The sequence below is a fragment of the Microtus pennsylvanicus genome, chromosome 5 (assembly GCF_037038515.1).
Source record: "Microtus pennsylvanicus isolate mMicPen1 chromosome 5, mMicPen1.hap1, whole genome shotgun sequence".
Lineage (NCBI taxonomy): Eukaryota > Metazoa > Chordata > Mammalia > Rodentia > Cricetidae > Microtus > Microtus pennsylvanicus.
The window spans coordinates 104,830,050-104,848,452 of NC_134583.1; the positions used below are offsets into that span (position 1 = coordinate 104,830,050).

At 42.5% G+C, this 18,403-nt stretch overlaps 1 protein-coding gene across 2 annotated transcripts in view; it reads right to left on the reverse strand.

The window, feature by feature from the left end:
• The window catches only part of Pip5k1b (phosphatidylinositol-4-phosphate 5-kinase type 1 beta), a 250,636-nt gene that overhangs the window by 127,130 nt on the left and 105,103 nt on the right, over positions 1-18,403 (reverse strand). For both annotated transcript variants that reach the window (XM_075973742.1, XM_075973743.1), the window contains 2 exons: positions 12,451-12,537; positions 9,154-9,222 (listed from right to left, as the gene is read on the reverse strand). In XM_075973742.1, coding sequence (XP_075829857.1) covers positions 9,154-9,222 — 69 coding nt within the window. In that variant the 5' untranslated portion in view covers positions 12,451-12,537. The remainder of the gene's footprint in view (positions 1-9,153; positions 9,223-12,450; positions 12,538-18,403) is intronic.

The window sequence follows — 18,403 nt, forward strand, 5'->3', positions numbered from 1 at the left end:
TTTTATTAACCTTATTTTTTTTTCTGGCCTGTCTCTTATCAAGACAATGACAACATTATTTAGGGTGGCGACTCTGACTTTCTTGGCCTCTGTTCTACCTTAAGGCACAGCACTGAGCCAAGCTAAATAAATATTTGTCAACTGATTAACCAAACATACTTCATATTCCAGGCCCAGACCACACCCACAACAAATGACAAGGTCACACTATGAAAACATATCTCAGGGGAATTAGGAGATTACCCAGACCACTTATATTTCAATTCTCAGCTCCACAAGAAGGCAGCTGAGCTTCCTTGATGAGCAGGAGTCACGGCGGGGGTGGGGGGTGAGATCAGTGCACCCTGCCCACAGGGAATAAGACAACAAGGCCCTACAGAAGCTTCAGCATTTCCCTTGAATGGAACCTACATTGTTGTCTGGGGGTGGCTGAAAGCACTCACATATTGGAGTTGGGCCAAGGAAAAATAAGGGATAAATGAGGAATTTTCAGGTCTCCATAGAAAGATACTTTTCTCTTTTCCTCCCATCACCTTCCCTCTTTTCTCCTTCTTTCTTTCTTCTTTGTTCTTCCCTCTCTCCCTCCCTCCCTCCCTCCCTCCCTCCCTCCCTCCCTCCCTCCCTCCCTCCCTCCCTCCCTCCCTCCTTCCTTCCTTCCTTCCTTCCTTCCTTCCTTCCTCCTTCTCTCCCTCCCCCAATTTTTTTTTTCAGAGACAGGACCTCACTATATAGCTCTGGTTGTCTTGGAACTCACTATGTAGACTAGACTGGCCTCAAACTCACTGAGATCCATCTGCCTCTGAGAATGGGAATTCTAGATGTGTGGCCCAGTACCCAGCCCTTTCCTTCCCTTCTTGATGATGTACTGAATGTCTCCAAGTCCATGACTCACCCATAGAGGACTAAGCAGGTTCACTTCCCTTTTCTAGTATGAGTCGCTGATCCAGACCCAACAGATGGTGGGCCACAATCACCAAAAAATGTAGGTAGGTGTTCATTTGGGAGAGCTTGATTCCCCCAGGGGACTGGCCGGAACAGTCATTCTCCTGCCCAAAGCTTTCTCTATCAGATCTTTGTTAGCTATGAACAGATTAACAGTGAAGCATGACTCCTGAGAACCTACCTTACTGTCAGCTGACTAGGTTTTCCAAGGTGGCTTCTTCCTAATTTCCTCCCCTCACTATCTCCACTCTCAAGAAAATATTTGTCATCAGTCACTTTGGAATCCTTTTCTCTTCAGGACTCAGCACAATATCCTAAAAATATATTCCTTTCTCATTTCAAAATTGCTGGGAAATTATTGTCTAGAAAAAGGTATCTTCCAGGCTATAGCTTGGATTCTGTATTAAGGTAAGACTTTGGATTAGAAAAATTGGCTTTGGAACATTGAAGCAGGGAAAATGTTGTTTCATAATTGCTCAATAGTATTAATGTCTTTTTCCCAATCAAAAATCGCCAGGTTATTTGTGTTCCTGGTTTTGTTATTACAGTGGATAATTCAGAAAGACTATACATATATATCCTCCCACCTCCTCCTGAGACAGGGTCTCACTCTAAGGACCATGTTAAATTTGAATTTGCTTTCTTCCTGCCGCAGCTTCCCAGGCAAGCTATCCACCACCACACATGGCTGAGAATGGGCGTCCTAACATCATGGGCAGTACCATCCTCGGGACAGTGTGCAGGGAGTATGGCAAACTTTGGACACAGTCAGGGTTGGATGCCCAGCCTATTCTGCCACGTACTGTGCTTGGAAAACAAGTTATTTAACCTCTCCATACCAATTTTTTCTCATCCATAAAATGGGAATAACAGGACAGTTGTTTCCTTTCATGGAGGAGAACTGGTTCTGACCCCTATAGAAATGCAAATCTATAGGTACTGTCAAGTCTCTTATATAAAATGATGTTAAATTTGAGTGTTACCTATATCCCAAAGCCATTCTTCTTTATACTCTAAATCCTCTCCACACTACTGAAAACATATAATACCATGTAAACATTATACCAGTCACAGCACTGTACTATTCAGGGAACAATGACAAGGGGGAAATATCTACTTTTTAGTACAGATGAAATATTTCACCCTAAATATTTTCAGTTCCGGGCTGGCTGAGTCCATGGATTTGTAGCTCATGAAAACAGAGAAGCAGGCACACCTCACTGGGTTCTTTTAAAATTACATTTAGTGTGTGCCAGTGTGGGTACACACGTGCCACAGTACATACGTGGCAGCCAAAGGGAACGTCCAGGAGTTAGTTCTCTTCTGCCATGTATGCCCCAGACTTGATGGCAAGTGCCTTTACCCACTGAGCTGTCTTGCTGATGCCCTCACTGGATTCTTATGAAGATAAAATTAATGGTTCTTAATTACTGAGAATTGTATCTGGCATACAGTAAACACTTAATGTTAGTACTCTCATTAGCTTGGTATCTGAAACTATTTTTGACTATAATACATTTTCACTCATCAAATAAACAGGATTTTTAGATGGCATAAACTAAATGGAACTCGATAAAAATGATTTCAATAGCCAACACTCCACATAACAGCAAAACTCCAAATAAACACACGATGGTGAGTAGCCTCTGAGTATTTATTAAGTACGTATAATACGAAAATTTAAGTTACTGGTGTTCTTTTTTGCAAAATCCAGAATTCTAGTATTTGATATTTCTCATATGTGATTACTTTCCTTTTTAAAAAATATCTGCAAGGGAACAGACGAAGCAAGGGAGGTCATGATAGAGGTGGATCAGCCATGGGCCTTGGAACAAGGATGACTACTGGTCAAATGAGAACCCCTGGCCATGCCGGGCAGGAGGCAGGCAGCTTACTACCTTATAATTAGTCCTTACATTAGAAAACAAGGCAGTGTTGATCACTGTGAGCAGGAACAACAGCCCCATTGGGGACTGGCTGCACAAACAGAAACACCCCAGAATCTGTCCTATCTTAATATCAAATACAGCTGCATTGCAGTGGCTGTTGCCCTATTATAGGTTATGAGCTTAGAATAGCATTTCCTATAGGGAGTGTCTTAGGGACACAAATGTAATGTTTACAGGAATTGGGGATCAAAAGGTAGGCATTTAGTGGCTGAAAGGTAGAGATAGAGCAGTTGGCCACCCCAAGGCATCCTCCACAGTGGATGCAGAAAGTGGCCACCTTGCAATGACCCATCTAGAGAAAGACACTGACAAGATGGCTTGCCTCCCTGGGGGCTCTCTCTGAAGCTGCTGATTTATTTCCTCAATAATATGTGACATCTTGCAGAAAGCAATAAAGGAATATTTTAAAACATGTATTCCAGAAGCTGAGATGTCTGGAGTCTGGAGTCGGGTATGTACTACGTGGGGAGGGAGATGATGGTTTATCATTGTACATGCTTATAAATCTGACATATTTAATTACACTCTCCACCTCCGTGTGGCTCAATTTTAAAATCCCAGGGGCAGCCCACTATTAGAAGCTCATCTTTGCTTCTTATGTCATGAGCCACTGCATTGGGGGAAGGACAGTAACCAGTTCCAACATTCCCCATTCCCTCTCCCATGCCCAGGTCGATGGCAGCTGACCTCAGGATGCGAAGACGTCATTCCTATGACTCTAGTCCAGAGGTGTCTGCCACCTGACCATCTTGCTGTTCCTACAGATGAACGTGGAGAAACAAAGAGTAATCTTTCTCTCAGTAACAAATACTGAGACTCTGCTCATTAGCATCTTACTTTAGCCAGTTGTGTTCACATCTATTAACTCATTTGATACTTACAGCACTGGGGTATAAGGGAATGTATCCATTATATTTTATGAATGAGGAAAATGAAGACACAGATCAATGTAAAAAAAAAAAAAAGAACCCAAGGTTACAGACTGGCATAGGCAGAGAAGAACGAACTCACATCCTCCCTCTTCTTCAAAGGCTGAGTTTGGTTAGTGTTCAAGGACTTTCAGTCTCGGTACTAGTGACATTTAGACCTTGTTGTGACAAGCCTGTCCTGTGCCTTGTAAGACACAGTGTCCTTGGCCCCTATCTCCACATAGCTAAGAGCATTATCACTGGAGCTGTGAGAACCTAAAATGTCTCCAGGCCTTAAATGTTCTCCATGCCACAAAATTTCTGGTTGAGAAGTGGGAGGTGGCTTACGGATTATGATGGCACATGACTACTGCTCAAAATGCTACAGGGTCCCTCTTCCTAGAGACTAGGGGAGTTCCTATTCATGGCGACTACTGCTCAAGACATATTCATAGATGTCTAGGCTAAGCTGAAGAGCGCAGTCCCTATCTGGACAGGGGATAAGTTTGCTGACTTGAGGGAAGTGGGGTTGGCTTCCCAGAATCAAGGGAAAGAGTGGCCAGGGCACGAGACACAGCCCAGCTCTTTCCCCTACCCAAACGATGAAAAGGATTTACTTAATTTTTGAATAGGTTAATACATTCATATGATTCTAAGCTACGTATGCATGAACACATACATATACACAGATATGTCTTCCCCCAATTTGGGATCCGCACTCCAGCGTTCTCCCGAGGTAGATGGATGTCTTCACAGAGACTACATAAAGGCGCTTAGGCTGAAACAAGTGCTTCAATTGAGATCAAAGCGTCTTCGGGCCATTACCTTACTCAGGCTTCAAAAGTAATAAAAGCCATCTGTCCTTGTAAATGTGGTAAGGGCCAGGCATCACTTCCTCCCACCTCATCACTGCCTGCTCCACCGACAGGAAAACTGGCTGATGCTTCGCAATGAAACCAAACCGAGGTCTTAAAAAATAGAAGAGAGGATGAAAGGCAGAGGGGCGCTTAGGTCAAGGCCTCCCCAATGTGTGTCCGGGCCTCTCAGTTTCCTACCAGACATGGTGAGATTTGCTTAGAGACTCAATGGATCAAAAGCAGGGGACCGTTAGTCCTCCCTCACCCATTTCCACTGCAGCCTGTAGCCCCCAGAACCGACTCTCCCAGGGAGGAAGGGTGCTGTGGACAGGCCTAGAAAGGAGAAGTAGGCTGGAAGGACAAGGTCCAGAGGTGAGGTGATGGAGGCAGAAAGGCAAATTAAAACAACAAACACTTCCTGCACCAGCATGTGCCCCGCAGGCTGGGACACTAGCAATTCCAACTGTGGGACACCACAAAATCAGCAAAGCGTGACCATCTCCTTGGGAAAGAACTGCTAGGTGATCTGGCATGCATCACTCAGCCATCCTGACATCTGTTGCTTTGGGAGGAATAAGGACTAAGCAGTTTCATCACATTTAAAATGCAGAGGCTTAGCCGGGCGGTGGTGGCGCACGCCTTTAATCCCAGCACTCTGGAGGCAGAGACAGGAGGATCTCTGTGAGTTCGAGACCAGCCTGGTCTACAGAGCTAGTTCCAGGACAGGCTCCAAAACCACAGAGAAACCCTGTCTTGAAAAAAAACAAAAAAAAAAAAACAAAAAACAAAAAACCAAAATGCAGAGGCTTAGGGGCTGGAGAAATGGCTAAATGGTTAAAGAGTACTTGCTGCTCTTGAGGGGAAATTGGGTTTGGTTCTTAGCATCCACATTGGGAGGGTCAAAACTGCCTATCACACCGGTTCCAAGGGATTAAACACCCTTTTCTGTTCTCTTCAGGTATCAGAATGCATACATATATAATACATTAATATTTAGTGCGTGTATGTATGAATACATATATATCTTTATAGAAAAATACAGAGGCCAGGTATGGTGGCGCACATCCGTAATTCCAGCAATTGGAGGCAGAATCGGGCAGATCTCTGTGAATTCAAGGTTAGCCTGATCTACCCAGTGCGTTCCAGGCTATATAATGAGACCCTGTCTTGAAAAAAACAAAATCCATAAAAAAAATGCAGAGGCTTGGCTCTTATTCAAGTGTTGACCATCCCTACAGATGCCTTGTCTTCTGCTTGCTTCTGAGTCTCGTATCTGGCCATAAATCCCCCAAGCAACACAATATCCTCTCCTAGTAGCAGGGAAATTCTGGCAGTCATTCCGATCACAAACTTTCAGGTAATTCTTTATTGCAATGCTTTTCAAAATTACTCTTCTTGATAGGATGGTCAAGTTCACCTGAAATCTGAGCCCTGAAGAGACAGAGGCAGGAGAATTGTGAATTTGAGGCTCGCCCTGACTACACGAGAGAACTTCTCTTGGAAATGTTTTCGTCCATCTTTTCCCATGTTAGTTTGTGCCCAATTCTTGTCCTCTTGAATAGAAAAGCCACTGGTGCCACAGTCCCCTGACCTCAGGCACCTTGTGCCTCTGCTAGGTGTGTACAGCCATCACACCCTACCACTGTTCCCCACAACAGTGTCACAGTGCCTTAGTGACTACAACCGCACCATTCATCATTGTAACCAACACAAACCTGTTCAAGCTTCAAGCTTACTAACACAGATTAAAAACGGAGTCCCTCAGCCTTCGAGTGTGTAAAAGCCATCAAGTCACAATGGTTTTAGCCATTGGTGGACTCTGCACGCTGCAGACTAACCTGCCAGACAAGATGTGCCCAGTGATTCCAGCAGTGGCATGACCTACAGGGATAACTAAGCCCATTCTGATTGGCTTTGGGGCCTGCTCCACAGGGGAGAATTCCTATACTGTAATTGCAGTCAAAGGCCCGTGCCCAGAGGATCATAAGCCCCAAGGGGAATCTCTACTGTTGTTCTGCTAAAGGAACCAGCTGTCAAATGGCCTTCTCAATATTTATCTTTATACACATAGATTAGTGCTGCCCTCGACCCTGGTCAGAGAAGCTTCTTTTTACAGCGGGCAGTAATCACTGCAGAGACTCATAACTTGTCAAAGCATGGAGAATAAATGATGGTTGTCTGCTCAATCCTAAACGGGATATCTATGTCACACAGACACACAGACACACAGACACACACACACACACACACACACACACACCTCAGGGAGGAGGGAAAAGGATGTAGAGCTGTCACCACTACAACACCTATGGGGGAATGGCACTTGGAACTTGGGATGATTAAACAAAATGCCTGCTACTTGTCTTGGCATTTGATACTCAATACTGGTTTGGATCATTATTTAGGTTTTTTTTCTTTTTTCATGGGATGATATTTTTCTCCCCAGTGAACTGAACAGTAGCAGGAAGCAGAGGCAAGTTCTCAGAGGCATTTCTTTTGCATGCTTTTCTTTCCTCCTTCGTTTTCTTACAGCAAGAATGTGCCAGAGACTGCAAACTGGCTACAGCTTGCAGGAAAGAGAGAGGTTCCACGGGTGTGTTGTTGTGCCCAGAGGGAACTGTACAACAAGCTTCTGAATTAGTTGATGATTAAAAACTTGGGAGATTTCACATCAAGATTTGGATTTCTGTTTTCCTATAAATTAATTAATTAAAATTTATCAGAGTACATGACAGGCCGGGGTGGCCAGTTGTGCACAGCTTGGCTAGAGGCAGCTGAGCGCCACTCCTCCCCGAAGGAAGGCATGGATCCCTGACCATAGTTCCCGTAGTTATAACAAAACCTGTTTCCTGCCTGGCTCCTGTAGGCTTTTGTGTTTACAGCTCTAGCGGAAGACATTCAGCACATTAACTGAGAGTGGAAATCCTAGACTCTGTAAACACAGAGAGGCAGCCATTAATGCCTGCCTTAATGGGCAACATGTTTGTTTTACACAGCTAAAACCCGACTTGTTGTAGCCCTTAGTTGAAGACATTAACCTTATGACTTTATGCTCACTTCCTCCTGGGCTTGCCAAGAATTGACAATATACATTAGAGAAATGGGCAATTGGAAGAACCAAAAGCAGCCACCTCAACAATCACGTGCAAATGATCAAGACGCCAAGAGCATAGAGTTCACGAACACTGAGAGTTCCTTAGAACAGGTGAGGATGATTAAGCCGCATGATGCCGGCTGCTGCCCGCCTCATCTGGAGCCCCGTACAGAGAGTCCAAGACAACTGGTTAACACTAGTCCACAGTAGCTGCTCTCACCACCTCAGTGGAGGCTACCGGGTTGTTTTTCAGGTCTCACTTCTCCTTGTCAGTCAACTGAAACATTTTCACAGATTTCTTTGGGGTCTTTCTTGTTCCTGTCAGTAGACAGGAGAAGGAGCTGTCCTTAACTGCAACACACAATAGCTGTCCATCAAAGAAGAGCACACAGAAACAAAAAAAAAAATAGGATACACTAAAACTTCAATAAACAAACCTCCTAATCCCAGGAGAGCAGGAGGGCAAGGACTTTTAAAAGCTGTTAAGTGTAAGGTTGACTTACAAGGGGCGAGAGTGGTGCTTAGGGCCATGTTTACCCAATAATGATAGCTTGATTGATAAGAGTCAAGAATTTATCAAATTCAAAGAGTGGTAAGATACACTTGGAAGCCTGGAAAAAGAGGTCTGTGGGAAATGGACCGAAGACACAAAACCTTAGAGGATTCAAAAACTTCAGGGAGTGGCAGCAATGCACACTGACACCTTCTTTCCTAACTTAGAGACAGAAAGTACTTAGTGTGCTGCAGTGAGTCAAAGGACTCACATGCTAGACATGGGACACCACATGCTACTGAGAGTCTTCTTCCATATGAATAATAAAGGAGGCAGAAAAATAACTGTGTCCCCAGTCTTAAGTTCAAATGGTCAAATGGGGGTGTGCAGAAAGATGTCCCTCAAAGATAGCCCCCAAATCCTGGGACCCTATGAATGTTACGTGGCAATGAAGAGTTTAGGCTAGTGAATGTTAAGGTTGTGGATCAGCTAACTTTGAAATAAAGAAAGTCTTTTGCATTATCTGAGAGGGCATGGTGCTATCCACTGTTCTGTGTAGTAGCAGAAGGATACAGCCCAAGAAAGACTCCTCCGGCCACTGCTGGCATTGAGATGAAAGAAGATGCGATCATGGGTACATCTAGTAACTAGACAGAACAAGGACTTGATTGTCCCCTACCAGCTCTGGAAGGAACGCAGCTCTGTGGACAACAGCGACACCCCGTCAGACATCTGACCTTTACAGCTATGCGGTGATACATTTTGTCAGTTAAGCCACCACGTTTTTGCTAATTTGGTAGAGCAGCAAGAGGAAGTAATAATAATGGCTTTGGAGGAAGAAGAGGCCTAACAACAACCTGGCAAACAGCAGAAGATCGCTCCTACTTTCTGAAGAAAGTGAAACGCTCACCTTTTTGTAGGTTTTTTCTTCGTTTTGTTTTCCAGGTATGGTGTCTCCATTTTCACCAGTTGACGACATCTGCAAAGGAGAAGTATTTCCCTTTGAAATCTGAATACCACTCTTCCAACGTAACATAGTAATGCTACTAAAGAAAAAGATATATTTTGCACATTGCTTTCGCTGTTGTTACTGCCGTTGTTCCAAAGAAAGACAAACAAAGGAAAAAGAAAAAAGAAAATCCAAGAGTATTTATTGAGAGTATACTTTACTCTGTAAGTCTGAAGAATGACGTTGTAGAAACCTAAAGCCTTTTCATGTGGATTTCTTGTTAAAAGCTATTTAAAATTTATTTTGCTTCAGGTTGTAAGAGCTCACTGTAAAAATATCTGGAAAGTACCAAAATTATGAATCAAAATGCACACAAAACTCCACTCTTAATATTACTTCCCGAAGCAGCTTCATGATTCCCATGTTAGCACAGTTGTCTCTGCCTTTTGACATGTGCATTGTGATATGGAAAATGGTAATATCCATCTTGGTGATATTATAAGTGTATGTACCTTTTATGATAAAAAGAAAAAAATCTTCCCTGGGAAAGGAATATTTTCTTTTAGAAGCAAGGAGATATCACTGTGTGAATCTAATTGTGTGTCAGTACTTTAGTTAATAATGCTAATACTGATGAATTATTGAGGTGGCTCAAAAATTCTGCTTCCACAAATAATATAGTAACTATCTGTGCTTATATCTTTGTTCAATACTATTGTTACCTTGGATTCAATCCTGGAATGACTAAGTCATACCGCAGTATTAACTTTTTACCAATATCTAGTAAATTGCCTTCCAGGAAGTCTATACCCACTCCTAACTCTGCCTATAGCGATTGGGAGCCTGTCAGAAATGACCACTTTATTTTAGATATATTTGATAATCTGTTGGGGCCAAATAAGGGCTCTCCTCATTTGAATTTCAGTTTGAAATTACTAGTGTTAGCTCTTTGTGTGTTTTCTTTTGAGTTTCCCAAACTTCTGCTAATCTATCTCTCAGAGTCTTAGTGTTCTAGTTTTGTTGGGTTCGGGAGATGCTATCTCCTTGGAGTCATCCACTGCCTCTGTCTCTTAAATCCTGTCTCCTCTTCTTTCATACAGATCCCCGAGCCCTGAGGGGAGAGGTTTGATGATGACAGATCACGCGGGCTGACTGCTTCACAGTCTCTCACTCTCTGTTCACTGTCCAGTTTGAAACTCTTTGCTACTCATCATCGACTCTAAGAATACTCCAGGAGCTTAAACTACATGAAGGGCATTTAATACCCCAGGGAGAGACAGATCTGACTTTGCTACAAGCCTTCGAATCCTGGGCTTTTTAATAAGTTCAGTATTTGTGGCGTCAAAGAAATAGCCAGTCATGTCTCCACACCTGAACTAAATAACTGAGTTCACCCTTGATACAGGGTGCCCAACATGACTAAGACCATTCAGGAGAACGAATATATGGAATTAGATGAGGTCCACCGGGTTTACTGCTACCACAATCATCCTTCCACTCCCTGTCTTATCCTCTTTCCTCTCAGATGGCCTCCATTCAACCTGTCAATATTAGAATTGCAAGTCTACAAAGACCTCTGTTTCACAAAACATCTGCTTTATTTGTTCAAAGAATTTGGTTATTTTCCCCCTAGTTTCCTTAGAATAGTACTTTAATGGGTTCTGAATAAAATGCTAGGAAGATTAAAATGCTTGAAAGACTTAGCAATATCAGCTTGGGACAAAAAGCCGACCTCCAGTCGGCTCACCAGAGCCAAGAGAAGAAGGATCTCCTTCAACAATGAATGCCGTGTGAGGAGCTGCACTTCTCAGACCCTTGGCTTTGAAAATGGAAACACTTCAACAGCCTCTCTGCAGGGAGTTGAGAAACAACCTCTGGGAAATGGACTCAGTGATGTGAATGAAGGGCAGGGAGCAGAGAGTCTCAAAGTACATTTCATTACTCTGTAAGTCACTCCTGACTCAACAACAGGGAAGAGGAGGTGGACACTACACCAGCTTACTCAATTCATTTCGATTCCTCTTGAGAAGCACAAAACAGATAAAGGAGGGCCATGGTAGTGATGGGTGCCTTATTCATCACTGATAATGCTTCTGCTCCTCGCCCTGGGGTAGTGTTAGAAACAAAATCACTGATCAATATTTATTGATAGTCCCCCTTCAGCACCCCTAAAGGGTCAACTGAGTTCAAAGGTGTTATTTTTTCTCTCCCTGTTGCTGTGATATAATACTATGCCCAAAGCCACTTAAGGGAGAAAGGTCTGATTTTAGTTCAAAGTACAGTTCATCACTGTGGGGAAATCAGCGCCCAGGAACCTGAAGCAGCTACCCACATTATGGCTCTAGCAAGCAGAGAAAGCAATGGTTTACTTGCCTGTTTTCAGTTTACTCTTTATACAGTCCAGGATCATCGCTCAGGGAGCACAAAAATTCTCATGCGCCGGGCGATGGTGGCGCACGCCTTTAATCCCAGCACTCGGGAGGCAGAGGCAGGCGGATCTCTGTGAGTTCGAGACCAGCCTGGTCTACAGAGCTAGTTCCAGGACAGGCTCCAAAGCCACAGAGAAACCCTGTCTCGAAAAACCAAAAAAAAAAAAAAAAAAACCAAACAAACAAACAAAAAATTCTCATGCACTGTGGCCAGTCTACCCACCTCTGTCACTGCAATCAAGATAACCCCCCACAGACAGCCCAGAGGCCAATCTCCAGGAGATTCCAGACCCCCCAAGATGACAACACTAAAGGCCACAATAGCGAACTACAAAGGACTTTTAAACTGGGCACAGTGGGTTTACTCCCTGCTCTCACTTGGGCTTGTTACGTTTCTGCACTGGGTACAATGCGTACTTGCAAGTGTGAGCCAAGATAAGCAAAGATGACAACATTGCAACCACCCTATTTCTATAAAAGAAAGGAGGGAAGATATTCTGAGAAGCACCGGTGATTTACCCAAAGATGACTGCAAATGAATCCAGCATTCTTTTTAATACTTTGCTGTAGAGTATTTGTTTAAATTAAGGAGAATTCTAAGGTGATTAAAAATTAGCCAAGCATCGTGATTCATGGCATGTTCCTTCCTTCCCATGCTTTGTCCCTTCACACACAGACATTAAAATCATTCCATGTCCTGTGTGTTTGAAATTCAATACAGTCCAAGGTAAGGATCACGAACTAGGTAGGTAAATAAAGATACAGTAGAAAAATTAAGTGCTGTATAGAGCATCTGTCAGGATTAGGGATACAGAATACATTTCCTTACCTTTGTAAAGGAAACGGCAAGTCATCTGTAGTTGGTGGTGACAGGTGGCCTATTCATTGTTGACACTGCTCTTGTCCCTCCAGGTTTCTGTCAGAAAAAAAGATCATTGGTCAATATTAAGTGACATCCTCACTTCTTCTTCTTCCCCCAAAGGATGTGATGTGGCTCTAGGGTTGAGTGGTGAGACTACAGGAAAGGGGTGCACAGGAAGCAGTAAATACAGTGGGTAACAAGGGGATAAACCACAGGACCCATATGTACTAAAGAAACTGCCGCATCCAATTTAACTTCCAAGGCCCTACTTGGCTCAGCAAAGGACAACATGATTGGCCTCTAGATAGAGTCTCCAACAGATAAAAGCAATAACATAGAACATAAAGGATGGACTAGCTATTTCCCTACTAGTTTTCACACAGGATTCTTTTCTTGACACGTGAACAATCTTTGAGCAGTAGTTATATGATAAATTGATTTTTTTAAAAATCAGAGTTGCTTAGATGATATACCCCAAACAATACCTCTACAAACTTTTGGCTATAATTATATTTTAGGGGCTGGAGAGATGGCTCAGCCGTTAAAGGCTAAGCTCACAACCAAAAATATAATTATATTTAGTACAGAAGAGAAATCATCTTATTGTAATAATTTTTTTCAGCGCTAGAGATTGAACCCAGGCAAGCGCTTTATCACGGACCTACACCCCCACAGCTTTTATTGTATGCCCAGGCAAGGTCTTGCTAAGTTTCCCAGGTAGGCTTGATTTGCAATATTCCTACTTCAAGACCCTGAGTATCAGGAATTACAGGTACAAACGACCATGCCTTGATCATACTCAACTTTTAAACTGTAGATAGGTATAATGTAGAAATAAATTAGGTCTTACACTCACACCCCCCTAGAGATAATCAACGTTGACATTCTGCTGCATTGCTATAAAAACATCTCCACTATGCTCGTTACTTGTATATATGTGTGTGCACACACGCACACACACTTTCACTTGCTTTTAGCAGTACTGATGAATATATATGTGTGTGTATATATTATATATATACATCTTCCTGTTTAAAAGTATCTGTACAGTAGAGATTAAATAAGTGTGGACATCTCTAAATGGAATATGTACATTAGCTCACCCACCCCCAAAAGTTCAGGGGATATCATGAAAGAGGGGACAGAGAGATCACAGGAGCCAGAGGTTGGGGGAAATTGGGCAAACCTGTGTCTCCTGGACATGACATCATCATGATGGCATCATGAACGCATTGCAGTTGTGCACTGCCCAAGACAATTTTAAAAGTCTCAGGGGTGACATTGGATGCTTTGTCATCAGGTTTTGGTACTAAGGATACATTTCATAAAATGTAAGGCTTTATATGCAACCAGTTTTTTATTCAACTCTTGGAAATTGTAATGTCTCTGGATAGAATTTTAACAATTAGCAATTAGAAAACCATTCATTTTACTTAGATTTTAAATTGTATTGCCATAAACAACAACAAACCAAAAAAAATCCGAAAACAAACAAATAAAAGAAGCCGGGCAGTGGTGGTGCACACCTTTAATCCCAGTTCTTAGGAGGCAGAGACAAGCGGATCTCTCTGAGTTCGAGGCCAGCCTAGTCTACAAAGCAAATTCTAGAACAGCCAGGACTGTTACACAAAAAACTTTGCCTTGAAAAACTAAAACAATTTTTTCCTATTGCCATAAAGTTTCCATTATACTGTTATTAAATTATTTTCAAAGGTTTGTACCCTGACAAACATCTGCTTCCTTATTTCCGATGTTCTGTGTATGCATACAGACTCAACTATTGTAAACAGCCTTTTTATTATTGAAATTCTTTCTAATTCTGTGGGCATTTCCATTCACCGTAGCTTTTTAAAGGAAGATCCATTTGATTTTCTATCAACTCACTTCCAAAAGCATTAATTTAATGCATACCGATATTGTAAGAAATAAAATTAGGGAGCTGGAGAGATGGCTCAATGGTTAAGAGCTAGAATGCTCTTGCAAAGGACCCAGGTTCAGTTCCCAGGATCCACTTGACAGCCCACAACTGCCTGTAACTCCAGTTCCAAAGCCCTCTTCTGGGCCCCAAGGGCTCCACCACAGACTGAGTGCATGCACAGGAACTCACAGAAAATAAATAAGCACAATTTTAAAAAGAAATAAATAGGACTGGGGAAGTTCCCAAAACTATTTGCAGATAACTAAACATATGAAAAAGAAAAACTACAACAAAAATACTCAGTTTTGTAGGCTTACTAACATGAGATTAGAGACTGGCAACTGTATACAGTTTCTGAAGCTGAAAACAAACTACTTATTCATTCATTGATTGATTGACTTTTGGTTTTTGTTTTTGAGACAGGGTTTCTCTGTGCAGCCCTAGCTCTCCTGGAACTAGCTCTGTAGTCCAGGCTGGCCATGAACTCAGAGATCTGCCTGCCTCTGCCTCCCTAGTGCTGGGATTAAAAGCGTGCACCACCATTCTCTGACTTGTTCAGTTATTTTTATCAACGCCATTGTATGACTTTAAGACTCTGTTTTTTTTCAAGGAGAAAATTCAATTAAAATTATTTTTACGTAAAAATAGGCTTGTGTTCAGCTTCTCTCCCCCACATTCTGAATATATATAGTTAATTAAAAATTATTTCTGATTGCATAAAATGCAAAATTTTGGATATTAAAAAAAATCTCGTTCAGAATCTCAAGAACTATCCACGAGAACTGATGAAGATTATTAGGTCTACAATACCAACTACTGGTCAACCCCTGGCAAGCTCAGGTACTGGCACTCTATTTTTTCTAGTTCCTTTAAGAGAAACTCTCAACGTGAATTTTCAACAGAATAATTCCTAAATATATTTAGAAGCAAAATGAGAGCTTTTGCTAAGCAGTCTTTAGAATTTACAGTTCTTGTTTTATCCTGAAGCCCAAACTTACTCCAAATCCAATTAGCATATTAGCTTGGTCATGCGCAGTTGTATGCAATTCCCTAAAGCCACAGCATATCCCCAAGTCCTATTCCCCCAGGCTTAGGAAAACAGGATTGGTCATACACACTTAAGAACAATTAAATCTAATGCTGCTTGTGAACGTTTCGGTCTAGGTTCCAACCATGAAGTTTACGGATATCTGCATATTTCATCTTGATTTTTCCAAAGTGGCCAAAGGGAGTTCTTCACAACTTAGCTTTACCTGGCCGAAGCAGAAGAAGCGGGAACTTCATCACCAGACCCCGTGGTTTCTAATGTATCTTAAAAGAAGGCTGACTGAGGATTCCGTTTTACCAGCCACCAAAGCCAGCGGGGCTGAGTCAGCCATGGTGGTGGTGTGATGATGAAGCTGGCCTTTGTGTCTGAGTCAGGATGTGCCCGCCCGTGCCCTTCCCTGTGTCTACCACTCAGGCGGCTCATAGATCCCAGGGCCTCCTTCACCTTAAGGGCAGAGGTGTCACTGATTTCCTGACTTTTCCCCTTCTTTAAGCTGCTTCTCAATCTCCTTCAAGACAAGATTTGAAGCCAACACCCTGGAACTGGTGGAAGTAGCTTCAATCTAATGTATTCAAGAGTAACTGGGGGCTTCGGGAAAAGACATCTTGTAGAACACCTTCCATTTGGTTATTAGTACTTTTGCTTCTCCTGTTAATAATTATTCCTTGGACTAGAGGCGTAGCTTGGCAGCAGAGTACTTGCCTAGCATATTCAAGGTTCTGGGTTCAATCCCCAGTATTGCAAAAATAGTCCTTCTTTTTGGAGGGGTTTAAAACTTAGATATAAGTATTTTGTTTTCCACTCTTTTTAGAAAAAAAATACATAGCATTCCTCACCACGTTAATGATAATATCCCCATTAAGTGTTTGTTTTTGTTTTAATGGTGTGTCGGGCAGCCCAGGCTAGCCTCCAACATGATATGCAGTTGACAGTCACTAGAATTTATGATCTTCCAGCCTTTGCTTCTAGAGCACTGGGATTAGAAGCATGTATTATACTATGTAGGGTTCACATGGTATTGAGGATTGAGTGCAGGGCTAGTTAAATACTAGTAACTGAGACAGGATCTTGCTATACAGTTCAGACTGTCCTTGAATTAATGTCCTCCTATCTCAGCCTCCTGACAGTTTAAAGTGTGGGCGGGCTTGCCCCCTTTAGACTCCTTTCTGCTGGGGATCAAACTTAGGGCCTGATGCATGCTGGGTAAGCACTCTACCACTGAGCAACATCCCTAAGTTTGCTATTCTAAATTTTACCAAACACCAAATTACCAAATCACCAGATTGAGTCTGCTCCCACCAGCTCTACTGTTTGACTTTACTAGGATTTCTTATAAATAGCTTAAAATGAACTTCTGATTTTGCCATGTGATAGGAGATTTAAAAATTCACATCTATTGTGAAAAAATTATATTTTGGCTTGCTTCCAACATACATTCTTAGGATTAATTACACTTGTTACTGTATTTATTGTTTATCATTCCTGTGCTGGATTTATCAAGTTTTTAATTCAATTCCCTTTTTCTTCCTGGCAATTTAAAAGTTCCCTTATATACTTGCTCTCAGTTATCGTTCTACTTTAAATCAATTTTAAAAATCTTTCTTTTGCTGTTGCAATGCTGGGGATCAAACCTAGGGCTTTTCTGTATCCCCAACTATATTTTCTCCAGTAAAAACAAAATGACTACATATGTCCCTGATACCCAGGTATTTTCCTCATGACTCACTGTAGCATACTTAAAGATTTACCAATCAAATCTTTCAAGAAAAAAAGGGCTGCCAGCATAGTGGTGGGGAGAGGGAGGGAGGTAAAGAGAGAGAGAGAGAGAAAACATCTCAACTAACAGCTAACATCTTCTGGGTTAGGAGTCAGTCACCCAAGGTCACAACCTCTTTGGGGCAGCCCTTTCTGCGGTCAGATGACAAGGCAGTGTTCTCTTTCCCTTACACAGCTCTGTGGTTTCTTCATGGGAACGTGGCCTTGTGCTTCCTCAAAGCTTGCTTCAGCTTCCCTGGGCTTTATCAGAGTACCAGAGGCTTAAAGCAACAACTTGGTTTCCCCACAGTTTTCAAGGCTGAAAGTTCAGAATCAAGGCTCTCGCCGGGCCATGATCTTTCTGAGGTTCTGGGAAGACCCCTGCCCTGCCTCTCCCTAACTTTGGGTGGAGGCCATTCATCTTTGCATTCTTTGCCTTATACTTCATCACCCAAGTCTTGCCCTTTTTCATCCACAGCATGCTCACCAGGTGCCCCCCTCTACACACAACATCCTCATTTTCTGAACCATTCCTAGTTAGAGCCTAACCCAACAACTTCATCCTCACTTGAGACTGCATGCACAAATACTTGAAGTAAGGCTGTGTGTGTGTGTGTGTGTGTAAGAGAGCACAATTCCCACAACACAGTTAACTCTTTGTAAATATCATGCACTCAATATTTAATAACCAAAACATAAATATCATATACCTGCTTCTAGAGAACCCAACCTACAACCTCTCTAACCTCCCTTTTCTCTTCCTTAGCACAGACAGGCACATTTGGGATGCTTTTCATTCTCTCTTTTCCCACTCTATTCCATCACACACACACACACACACACACACACACACACACACACACACACACACACACACACACATGATCTCATTATCAGCGCCACTTCTGCTTCAAGGAGTCTTAATGATTGACAGCTCAGTCACATTATCATCATTTAGACTTGACCATACATGGTAATGGCTGACTGTTATTGTCGACTGGGCTGGATTTAGAAGACATAACTTAAGAGTCTGTAAGAGATTCCCGAGAGGCTTAACTGGGGAGGGAGGACACATCCTGAAGGTGGTGGCATTAACCTGTGGGCTGGCATTTGGACTGAGTAGAAAGGGGAAAGGAGAAAGTGAGCTGAGCAACCAATGTTCATGAGTCTTGGCTCTCTGGCTACAGTGATCATCTGCC